Raw genomic sequence first — 12,664 nt, forward strand, 5'->3', positions numbered from 1 at the left:
ATTGTTCAGTGATGAAGAGAACCCTCTACACCTGGAGAAAGGACTGTGGAAACTAAATTGGTGTTAAGTGACTTGCCCAGGGTCACCCAGCTAGAAAGAGTTAATTGTCTGAGACCCGATTTGAACTCAGGTCCTCCTGACTTCATGGCTGGTGCTCTATCAACTACAGCAACTAGCTGCCCCTCTCCTCTTTTCGTTACTGGTTGGATTTGATTTTTCTTGTCCAGGACAATAATTGCATTTAACAAATATTTCTACCATGTTTAACATATATTGGACTACGTGCTATCTAGGGGTTAGTGGGGGGGGGCGAAGGAGAGAAAATTGGAATACAAGGACATTCAAGGCCTAAGGTTGAGGAATTATCCACACATATGATTAGAAAATAAAAAGCTTTAATAAAAAAATGAATTGATATTTATTTGAAGGGCAAGGAGAAATGAGATTGAAATTTGTGAGAAATACAAAGGAAATTTCTTTTGGAAAAACATCTTTTGACTATAATGAACTTCTTTTCCAGGTAATCTTTGACAATGTTCAAAAAAAAACTTTCCCAAAATAGGTTTCAATACATTATTATACTGTCTAAGCAATGACTGGCTCCTTGATACAAATCAAATCCCAAATCTTAAAGCTATCATCTAAGACATCCAAAGACACTATTCTTTATGTACTATAGTGATGACTTTTATTAGTAGCCGTCTAAACAACTAAAGCTTTGCAAGCACCTTTACTACCCCCCCCTCTCTCTCTCTCTCTCTCTCTCTCTGCCTGCTTCTTCTCTGCCAATCCAAAAGTGACCCTATCATTCAGCCTCAGTTATTACCTATTTCATGAACTCTTTCCTTTTTGAAGACCATTAACTCTTACATTGGCCTTTCTATAGGCCTCAATCTTTTTATCTAGAAGCTATACAGAAATTTGCTTAGTATTGGCTGGAACATCAACTTATATAGGTTCCTTTCTCCTATCCCCTAATTTGTATTTGATTTGAGTTGATCATGTAGTAGAGAAGTAGGCTTCCATTTGCCCAAAGACTTTTCTTTTTCTAGAATATATCCTAATACTTAGAAGACCATAAAATGCTATCATATTTGTTCACTGAATGACAGACTGAGAGGCACACTGAAATTGCTAAGTTGTGAAGGACTACTGTCTAAGCCATGAGGTCCTGAAAGTTAGGCCCATTGAATTGTCTTCTTGGCTCTTCAATAAAGCAGTAGTGAGACCTTAAGCTGACTTGTTTGGGGAGTGCCTTCCCCATAGGTTAAAAGGGCCTTTGTACTAGATTATTTCTGAAATCCCTTCTAGCTCTAAAAGTCCCCTTCTAATTCTACCCAAGCAATTGAACTGACTAGTAAATAAGAAAAATTAAATATAATTTTTAAAATAGCAATCATGATTGAAGTTTCAAAGTAACTTAATAGAAAATACCTCTGAATCCCAGGGTGACTCGGTATCTTTTTCTTTGTGCAGTCCTAGTATTGATACAATGATATTAAAATAGAGATAAATCACCACAGACATACCTGAAAAATATGCTACTCAGAATATGAAAATGGCTCAAATATGTCTACTCAGAATTGCTTTAGGAAAAACTAAACTAAAATGACAGGAGAAAAAAAAAAAACTCCAGGAGACAAAAGGAGATTAAGAGAGTAACATTTGCACTTATGGATTATGGACAAGGTAGGATCTTTCAAAAGCAGAAGTTAGGAGCTTAAGGGTAATTTTATGTGAGAATATAGAATATTTTATTCCAAAAATAATCTTAACATTTAAAAGTGTATAATGGAATTTTTTAAGGAATGTTTTGTAGCATGTTCTGCAAATTGAGGTATAAGCACTGTGTAGTGGACAGAGGGCCAGTTTGGAATAAGCCAGCCCTGGCTTCAATTTCAATTGCTGATATTGTCATTGTGCTATCATGGACAAAATGCTGAACTTCTGAAGCCCAAGGCTACTCTTGGAGGACTCTCTGGAGGACTCTATGCCATAGAACAGGTAGCCAATGTACATTAGAAGAAATTTCTTCCTTGTGGATGTCCTAAGTTGGTGAAATTAGGATCTCTGTCAACACAATAACTCCCTTTGTCTTAGAGCACATTTACCTAATGTTCTGTGAGCTTGTAGGTGATTGGGAATATTTGGAGTTTCAGAAGTTTTTTGTATACCTGTATCGTTGCCAGTTAAAATGTTGTGTCTCTTTTTATCCACAGCTGGGTCTGTGATATATTCCTGCAATTGACAAGAATGAAATGCACAATATACTCCAAAATTTTTCTCAGATATATGCCTAGCACAAATAATGTGAACCTAGTTTGATACTCCACTTGACAGAAGATGATAAACCAATCAATCAAATCATGCCATGAATTAGATTTTTTCAATCACCTATTTTAGATATCTGGTTTATAGAAAAACTCTTGTCCATAAGGAGAAGTATGAATGGTTCTCTCAAACAATGAGATAACTTAAACCTGTTCCAATTGTTCAGTGATGAAGAGAACCCTCTACACCTGGAGAAAGGACTGTGGAAACTAAATTGGTGTTAAGTGACTTGCCCAGGGTCACCCAGCTAGAAAGAGTTAATTGTCTGAGACCCGATTTGAACTCAGGTCCTCCTGACTTCATGGCTGGTGCTCTACCAACTACAGCAACTAGCTGCCCCTCTCCTCTTTTCGTTACTGGTTGGATTTGATTTTTCTTGTCCAGGACAATAATTGCATTTAACAAATATTTCTACCATGTTTAACATATATTGGACTACGTGCTATCTAGGGGTTAGTGGGGGGGGGGCGAAGGAGAGAAAATTGGAATACAAGGACATTCAAGGCCTAAGGTTTAGGAATTATCCACACATATGATTAGAAAATAAAAAGCTTTAATAAAAAAATGAATTGATATTTATTTGAAGGGCAAGGAGAAATGAGATTGAAATTTGTGGGAAATACAAAGGAAATTTCTTTTGGAAAAACATCTTTTGACTATAATGAACTTCTTTTCCAGGTAATCTTTGACAATGTTCAAAAAAAAACTTTCCCAAAATAGGTTTCAATACATTATTATACTGTCTAAGCAATGACTGGCTCCTTGATACAAATCAAATCCCAAATCTTAAAGCTATCATCTAAGACATCCAAAGACACTATTCTTTATGTACTATAGTGATGACTTTTATTAGTAGCCGTCTAAACAACTAAAGCTTTGCAAGCACCTTTACTACCCCCCCTCTCTCTCTCTCTTTCTCTCTCTCTCTCTGCCTGCTTCTTCTCTGCCAATCCAAAAGTGACCCTATCATTCAGCCTCAGTTATTACCTATTTCATGAACTCTTTCCTTTTTGAAGACCATTAACTCTTACATTGGCCTTTCTATAGGCCTCAATCTTTTTATAGAGAAGCTATACAGAAATTTGCTTAGTGTTGGCTGGAACATCAACTTATATAGGTTCCTTTCTCCTATCCCCTAATTTGTATTTGAGTTGATCATGTAGTAGAGAAGTAGGCTTCTATTTGCCCAAAGACTTTTCTTTTTCTAGAATATATCCTAATACTTAGAAGACCATAAAATGCTATCATATTTGTTCACTGAATGACAGACTGAGAGGCACACTGAAATTGCTAAGTTGTGAAGGACTACTGTCTAAGCCATGAGGTCCTGAAAGTTAGGCCCATTGAATTGTCTTCTTGGCTCTTCAATAAAGCAGTAGTGAGACCTTAAGCTGACTTGTTTGGGGAGTGCCTTCCCCATAGGTTAAAAGGGCCTTTGTACTAGATTATTTCTGAAATCCCTTCTAGCTCTAAAAGTCCCCTTCTAATTCTACCCAAGCAATTGAACTGACTAGTAAATAAGAAAAATTAAATATAATTTTTAAAATAGCAATCATGATTGAAGTTTCAAAATAACTTAATAGAAAATACCTCTGAATCCCAGGGTGACTCGGTATCTTTTTCTTTGTGCAGTCCTAGTATTGATACAATGATATTAAAATAGAGATAAATCACCACAGACATACCTGAAAAATATGCTACTCAGAATATGAAAATGGCTCAAATATGTCTACTCAGAATTGCTTTAGGAAAAACTAAACTAAAATGACAGGAGAAAAAAAAAACTCCAGGAGACAAAAGGAGATTAAGAGAGTAACATTTGCACTTATGGATTATGGACAAGGTAGGATCTTTCAAAAGCAGAAGTTAGGAGCTTAAGGGTAATTTTATGTGAGAATATAGAATATTTTATTCCAAAAATAATCTTAACATTTAAAAGTGTATAATGGAATTTTTTAAGGAATGTTTTGTAGCATGTTCTGCAAATTGAGCTATAAGCACTGTGTAGTGGACAGAGGGCCAGTTTGGAATAAGGCAGCCCTGGCTTCAATTTCAATTGCTGATATTGTCATTGTGCTATCATGGACAAAATGCTGAACTTCTGAAGCCTAAGGCTACTCTGGAGGACTCTCTGGAGGACTCTATGCCATAGAACAGGTAGCCAATGTACATTAGAAGAAATTTCTTCCTTGTGGATGTCCTAAGTTGGTGAAATTAGGAACTCTGTTAACACAATAACTCCCTTTGTCTTAGAGCACATTTACCTAATGTTCTGTGAGCTTGTAGGTGATTGGGAATATTTGGAGTTTCAGAAGTTTTTTGTATACCTGTATCGTTGCCAGTTAAAATGCTGTTTCTCTTTTTATCCACAGCTGGGTCTGTGGTATATTCCTGTAATTGATAAGAATGAAATGTACAATATACTCCAAATATTTTTAGATATATGCCTACCACAAAAAAATGTGAAACTAGTTTTCTTCTCCACTTGACATAAGATGATAGACCAATCAATCAAATCATGCAATGAATTAGATAATAAATTCACTTCTGGGGGGGAAACTCTCTCCCAGAGCATCCTAATATCTCTGCAGCCCGTTCACAAGACTGCTGCCTATCATAATATCTCTGTTTTGTAGAGGAATCGCGTAATCCCGTACCCTAAAAGCAGACCCTACAGATTTTTTTTTTAAAATGAATAAGAAATTGTAGAGAATGATTGACAACTTCTACACAGAAAAGGAGAGAGTTTCCAACCCCAAGGATGCTAATAATAGGGAGTCTCCACATAATACCCTGAAAGGGTATGTTACTTGGCCCCCATCACATATAATGTTCTAATTTCTATTCAGGGGAAAGTAGTGGAGGACGGAGAGCAAATTGGAACAAAAGGTATTTCAAGGGCTAAAGATGAGGAACTATCCACACGTATGTTTAGAAAGTTAAAAGAAAATAATTAAAAAAAAAGGAATTGATTTCCATCTGAAGAACAATGAGAGGTAAGATTAAAATTTGTGATAAATAAAAAGGTAATTTCTTTTGGAAAACTTCTTTTTACATATAATGTCCCTCTGGTCTATGTAATCTTTGACAATGATTAAAAAAAAAACTTTTCTAAAATATCCTTCAATACATTATTATACTGTCTAAGAAATGACTCACTGGCTCCTTGAAAATAATCAAACCCTAAATCCTAAAGCTATCATTCATCGCATCCATTGACAATACTTTTTTATAGAAAATAATTATGCCTTTTATCAGTGATCCTCTGTAACAGCTAAACCTCAAGGTTTTCATTGTTTGCAAGCATCTTTACTATCCGCTCTCTCTCTGCATGTTTTCCTGCTTGCTCTCTGCCAATCTAAACCTGACACTGTCATTATGCACTAATTATTACCTCTTTCATTAAGCCTTTCTTCATTCAACAAAAATAACTCTTACATTGGCCTTTGAATGGGCTTTAGACGCTACACAGAAATTTACTTAGAGTTGGCTGTAACATCAACTTATATAGGTGCCTTTGTCCTATCCTCTAATATGTAGGTAAATTGATCAAGTGGTAGGGAAGTAGGCTTCTATTTGCCCAAAGCCTTTTACTTTTCTAGAATATGTCCTAATACTTAGAAGAGCATTAAATGCTATCATACTTGGTCACTGAATGACAGACTACTGAAAGACACTCTTTAACTAAGAAGTTGGTAAGGAGTAGAGTAGAAACTATGAGGACCTCAGAGTTAGGACCATTGAATTGTTTTCTTGGTTCTTCACTAAACTAGTATTGAGACCATAAGCTGACTTGTCTGAGGAGTGTCTTCTCCACATTTTAAAAGTGTAGTTGTTAGTAGACATTTCTGAAATACTTTCTCATTCTAAAATTCCCCTTCTAAGTCTTCTCAAGCTATTGCACTGATTAGTAAATAGGTAAAGTTAAATCTAATTTTAAAAATTGCAATCAAGATTGAAGTTTCAAAATGACTTATTAGAAAATATCTCAGAATCCCAGGGTGACTCGGCATCTTCTTCTTTGTCCAATCCTAATATTGATACAATGGTAATAAAATATAGATAAATGACCACAGATATAACTGGAAAATATGCTACTCAGAATATGAAAATGATTCAAATATGTCTACTCAGAATTGCTTTAGGAAAAACTAAATCAAAATGACAGGAGTCAAAAAATTCCAGAAGACAAAAGTAGATTAATAGAGTATCATTTCCAATTGTGGATATTGGACTTTCAAAAATTAGTTAGGGGCTCAATGGTAATTTTACATGAGAATACAGAATATTTTATTTCAAAATAAATTTCACATTTAAAAGTTTATTAATGGCATTTTTTGAAAGAATGTTTTGCAGCATATTCTATAAATTTAGTTATGTATATATATATATGTGTATATATATATACACATATATATATATATATACATATTTATTTATTTATACTATATTATAGTATAGAGAGTATAGTATAGTATAGTATAGATAGAGGGCAAGTTTTTAATTAGACAGCCTTGGGTTCAATTTTCATTGCTGATATTTTGATTGTGTTATCATGGGCAAAATGCTGAACTTCTGAAGCCCTGGGCTACTCTGGAAGACTCTATGCTATAGAACAGTAGCCAATGTGCATCACAGGAAATTTATTCCTTGTGGATTTTCTCAATTGATGAAATTAGGAGTTCTGTCAAAACAATAACTCACTTTTTCTTAGAGCACATTTACCTGATGTACCATGAGCTTGTAGCTGATATTGGGAATATTTGGAGTTTCAGAAGTTTTTTGTATACCTGCATTGTTGCCAGCTAAATTATTATTTTCTTTTTTTGCCACATCTGAGTCTGCAACATATTCCTGTAATTGATAAGAATGAAATGTACAATGTCCTCCAAAATTTTTCTTAAATATATGTCCAGCATAAATAATGGGCACCTAGCTATTATACTGCACTTGACAGAAGGTGATGGACCTATCAATCAAATCATGAAATGAATTAGATGTTTTCAGTCCCCTATTTTAGATATCTGGTTTATAGAAAAACTCTTATCCATAAGTAGATATATGAATTTTCCCGCATCTATTCTAATAAATATTTTACTGTTACTTCAAAAAATTCAAATATTAGGAATGATAAACAGTTCTTATCCTCATATGATAATAACCTGGAAGGGAAGATTTGACTCTTTAACCTGGCGCTCTTTAACCTGGCTCCCTAACCTGGGTGGCCAAACTGAGATGGATAGCCGAAAGAGGTAAGGAGTTTGGTAGTGAACATGTTGGTCTTCTGATTAAGTGTTCACTTGGGAACCAACAAGTCAGAGTATTATGTGAGTAGGTATAATAAAGGCTTTTAAGATTACACGTGGCTGTTCTTGAGTGTGCTACCGGTTATTAAACTATAGATTCAAGAAATCGTTGTCATCAGAGACCTCTGAAGGCCTCAGAGGCCGCAAGCCGGTAGAGTTGGTACTGCAAAGGTCAGTGGTCAAAGGTACTCTGTTGGGTCTAGGACAGTAATTGTAACTGCCGGGAGGGCATGTTTGGAAGGAAGAGCCATGAATTTCAAAATAGGTGACTGTGCACAGACATCTCATTTCTCCCTTTGCTAAACTCTTTGGGACTTCTCTGAATTTTCCACCATTTTGCAGAACCTGGCAGATTTCTCCAACTCCAAATTCCCTGGTTTCCTTTTATGTTATATATTGTTTAAGTCTTTTGTTCTTAATCTTTCTATCCTTTGAACACTGCTACTTTTTCACTGTTTATTAAGCTATAAGTATGGAAGAACATACAATTAGAGAATTACAAAAAGTTATGAGTGTTTAGAAGGACCAATGAAAGATTTATGTACTTGGCATTGTTCGATGTGACTTCTGAAATACAGTTAGAATTTCAGAAGAAAACTAAAACACCTAGGATGTTATTCCAAACACAGGGAACACTATAAAGAAAGGTGCGGAAGGAGGAAAAGATAAAGAATCATTCAGAAAATGCAGGATGTTATTCCAAACACAGGGAACATTATAAAGAAAGGTGGTGAAGGAGTAAAAGATAAGGAATCATTCAGAAAAGGCTTCATTGAAATAGAAATTTGTGAAGAGGAAAAACATTTTACTAAAATTCCAATTGCTGCAAATAGATTATAACATTGCCAGTTTTTTTAATTGACTTCTTTCACAGCTATGAGAAAATAAAAATTTTTGTGGATGCCTTAGATCTCCAATTAAAATAGAAAGTACCACATGGCTGCAACTTAGTATTCTTTCTTTCTGAGTGGCTTATAACAAAATCCTTTGTGCATAAAATAGATTTTATAAATGAGATGTTGAGCTGAGTTACTGAAATATTAGAGCTATAAAAATATATAAAAATAACAATAGAGCTATAAGAATATAAAAAATTAGAGATACAATTATAAAAAAGAAATTGGAAATAATATTTTGGAGTCTGAGTTTACTGGGTTTTTTCCCAGTTCTTTGTCAGTTCATAACATAATGTGTACTAATGAAATTTATTCCATGTAACAGAAATTAAAAGTTTTGGAAACTAAATTAATTTTTAAAAAAAGTTTAAAGGTACAGAATTACAATGAAATTATTATTAAAATTCTTATTTAAATTCCTCTCTTATATGTTGATAATGCTTCAAAGATCAATATCTAACTAATACACTGTTGGTTGAACTGTGAAAGAATCCAACCATTATGGAGAACAATTTGGAACTATGTTCAAAAAGTTATCAAACTGTGCATACCCTTTGATCTAGCAGTGGTTCTACTAGACTTGTAGACCAAAGAGATATTAAGGGAGGGAAAGGACCCAAAGGTGCAAAATGTTTGCAGCCGCCTTTTTTGTAGGGGCAAGAAATTGTAAACTGAATGGGTGCCCATCATTTGGCGGATCAATGAATAAATTATGGAATATGAATATTATGGAACATTAGTGTTCAGTAAGAAATGATCAACAGGATGATTGCAGACAAGCTTGGAGACACAGGAACTGATGCTAAGTGAATTAAGCAGAAACAGGAGATCACTATACATGGTAAGCAGAAGATTATGCGATGATCAATTCTGACACACATAGCTCTCTTCAACAATGAGAAAATTTAAACCAGTTCCAATTGTTCAGCGATGAAGAGAACCCTCTATAACCAGAGAGAGGACTGTGGGAACTAAATGTGGTCTCAATATATAAACTTTTTGTATATTTTGTTCTGGTTTGCCTACATTTTATTTACCTCCTCTCTCTCTTCTCTCCTCTCTCTCTCTCTCTCTCTCTCTCTCTCTCTCTCTCTCTCTCTCTCTCTCTCTCTCTCTCTCTCTCTCTTTCTCTCTCTCTCTCTCCCCCCATAATGTACTTATATTCCAACTAATCTTTGACAATGATCACAAAAAAAAAAAACTTTCCTAAAATATGTTTTAATACATATGTTTTAATACTGCCTAAGAAATGACTGGCTCTCCTTGATACAAATCAAATACCCAATCCTAAAAGTATCATTCAAGGCATCCAGGGACACGCTTTTTAATGGAAAATAATTATGCTTTTTTTAGTGACCCTCTCTAATAGTTAACCCTAAAGGTTTGCATTGTTTACAAGCATCCTTATCATACTCTCATGTTTTCCGGCTTGCTTTCTGCCAATCCAAACCTGACACTATCATTATGCACCTCTTTCATTAAGTCTTTCTTCATTCAACAAAAATAACTCTTACATTGGTCTTTGTATGGGCTTCAGTCTTTGTGTATAGAAGCTACACAGAAATTTACTTAGAATTGGCCTTAACATCAACTTATAGAGGTGCCTTTGTCCTATCCTCTAGTTTGTAGGTAAATTGATCATGTAGTAGGGAAGTAGGCTTCTAATTGTCCAAAGTCTCTTATTTTACTAGAATATATCTTAAAATGTAAGACTTAAGACTACTGAAAGACACTTTGAAACTAAGAAGGTGTTAAGGGGCAGAGTGTAAACCATGAGGTCCTCAAAGTTAGGACCACTAAATTGTTTTCTTGGCTCTTCACTAAACTAGTAGTGAGACCATAAGTTGACTTGTCTAGAGAATGCCTTCCCCACATCTTAAATGAGTAGTTGTACTAGATTATTTTTGAAATCCCTTCTAGCTCTAAAATTCCCCTTCTAATTCCACCCAAGCAATTGCATTGATTAGTAAATAAGTAAACTTAAATGTAATTTTTAAAAATAGCAATCAAGTTTAATGTTTCAAAATGACTTAATAGAAAATACCTCTGAATCCCAGGGAGACTCAGTATCTTCTTCTTTGTCAAGTGTGTCCAATCCTAATGTTGATATAATGGTAATAAAATATAAATAAATCACCACAGGAATTACTAGAAAATATGCTATTCAGATTATGAAAATGGTTCAAATAGGTCTACACAGAAATGCTTCGGGAAAAATTAAATGAGAATGACAGGAGGCAAAAAACTCCAGGAGACAAAATCAGATTAAGGGAGTAACAGGTGCTCTTATGGATTATGGACAAGGTAGGATCTTTCAAAAACAGAAGTTAGAGGCTTAATGCTAATTTTATGTGAGAATACAAAATTTTATTTAAAAAATGAACTTAACATTTAAAAGTATATAATGGCATTTTTGAAATAATGTTTTGCAGCATATTCTAATATTCTACAACTTGAGTAGTACATTGTATAGTGGATAGAGGACCAGTTTGAACTTAGGCAGCTGTTCTATATATATATATATATATATATATATATATATATATATATATATATATATATATATATATATATATATATATATATATATACTACTGTTCTATGCTATTGAACAGTAGTCAATGCACATTACTAAAAATTTATTTCTTATGGATTTCCTAAATTGATGAAATCAGGAGATCTGTCAAAACCATGATTCACTTTTTCTTACAGCACAATTGTCTGATGTACCATAAGCTTGTAGCTGATTTGGAATGTTTATTCCAGTCTATCTTGCACATAGAAAATCAATGAAAAAATGGACTCAAGTTTAGAGAGCAAAAGAGTAACCTTTATCAGGTATTTGCAAGTTCCCTTCAGACACTAACCTTAAACTCTAACCCTTTCGGCATCAATTTAAACTGAATCCCTAATTGGGTTTCTTAAAAAATTTTGAAACTTCCTTTTCTCAGTGAGTCTTTGTACTTATTTTCTAATTCAGTCATTTCTACTAGTAGCTGCTATTCCAGATTAATTCCAAAAGCTTTCCTTTTCTCTTGTCAGCTCCTCAAAGAGTCTTCACTAGAACGTACTCTTTCCCAAGATTATCTTGTCTCAAGTTCTGGCCCATAACATCTTTAAGAATCCGAACAAATTTCTATTGCTGATATTTTGGTTGTGTGACCATTAGAAAGATCATGAACTTCTTTGTCTCCAGGCTACCCTCAGACTCCGTGCTATAGATCAGTAGCCAATAGGCATCACTAGAAATTTATTCCTTGTGGCTTTCCTAAATTGATGAAATCAGGAGCCCTGTCAAAATAGTAACATACCTTTTCTCCCAGCACCTTTCTCTGATGTAATGTGAGCCTGTAGATCTTTGGGAATATTTGGAGTTTCACCAGCTGATTGTTTACCAGTAAAGTTGTTAACCAATACATCCTTTTTCTTTACTTCCTCCTCTGAATCTGTTGAATCGTCCTACAAATAATGACAATGAAATATAAAATGTCCTCCAAAATTTTTCTTTAGTCTATGGTCTGAATTTATCTATCAAAACAGAACAACTGAATTTTAAAACATAATTAAGGAATAAATGAACTAGATAATCTCTAAGGTTCAATCTACATCGAAATTGTGTACTTATTAGAAAGGTGAAGAGTTTCTTAAACAAAATATTCTGCATTTTTATTTTAAGGGAAATAGCATCGAAGTTTCTTCAAATATCAATTATCACTGGCACAGGAAATTCTGTAGAAATGTTCAGTGTTTGCTCTTCTTAATTTCATTCTAATCATATTTCACAACAAACACAGATTCTGATGATTACTCAAACTCTCTTTTTCCTTCATGTTTTCAAAACTGTCATCTTGACTTTCTTCTTCATCCTTTGCATCTACATATTTTGATTCTTCTTTGTTTTATACCATCCTAACCATCTTTTATCCCTTTCTCTTTCTTCCTCTTCATCACTTTTTTCTTCCTCTGCTACTTTTTCTTTATAATCTTTTAACTGCCATTCATCTTGCCTGCTTTCTCATTGTTCTTCTTTCTGAGAGTTGTATTGTATTGTATTGTCATGTATTGTCTGGACTCATCAATGTTTTATCTTCAATATATAAAATTCCCTGAATTTTCTTGTGATGTGACTTT

At 34.1% G+C, this 12,664-nt stretch overlaps 2 protein-coding genes across 2 annotated transcripts in view; both read right to left on the bottom strand.

The window, feature by feature from the left end:
* Nucleotides 1-1,474, bottom strand: part of LOC141544635 (putative coiled-coil domain-containing protein 144C) — a 58,851-nt gene extending 57,377 nt beyond the window's left edge. The window contains exon 1 of the mRNA XM_074271030.1: nt 1,435-1,474. The gene's annotated coding sequence lies outside the window, so the exon portion shown is untranslated. The remainder of the gene's footprint in view (nt 1-1,434) is intronic.
* A 687-nt stretch (nt 1,475-2,161) lies between these two features.
* LOC141544636 (uncharacterized) overlaps nt 2,162-12,664 on the bottom strand; it is a 56,198-nt gene continuing 45,695 nt past the window's right edge. Inside the window, exons 11-16 of the mRNA XM_074271031.1 lie at nt 11,845-11,992; nt 10,578-10,630; nt 7,122-7,185; nt 4,659-4,722; nt 3,922-3,965; nt 2,162-2,238 (exon numbers count right to left, since the gene is read on the bottom strand). Of these exons, the coding sequence (XP_074127132.1) occupies nt 4,694-4,722; nt 7,122-7,185; nt 10,578-10,630; nt 11,845-11,992 (294 nt within the window). The 3' untranslated portion in view covers nt 2,162-2,238; nt 3,922-3,965; nt 4,659-4,693. The remainder of the gene's footprint in view (nt 2,239-3,921; nt 3,966-4,658; nt 4,723-7,121; nt 7,186-10,577; nt 10,631-11,844; nt 11,993-12,664) is intronic.

Source organism: Sminthopsis crassicaudata, chromosome 5 (genome assembly GCF_048593235.1).
Source record: "Sminthopsis crassicaudata isolate SCR6 chromosome 5, ASM4859323v1, whole genome shotgun sequence".
In the NCBI taxonomy this organism is placed as follows: Eukaryota; Metazoa; Chordata; class Mammalia; order Dasyuromorphia; family Dasyuridae; genus Sminthopsis; species Sminthopsis crassicaudata.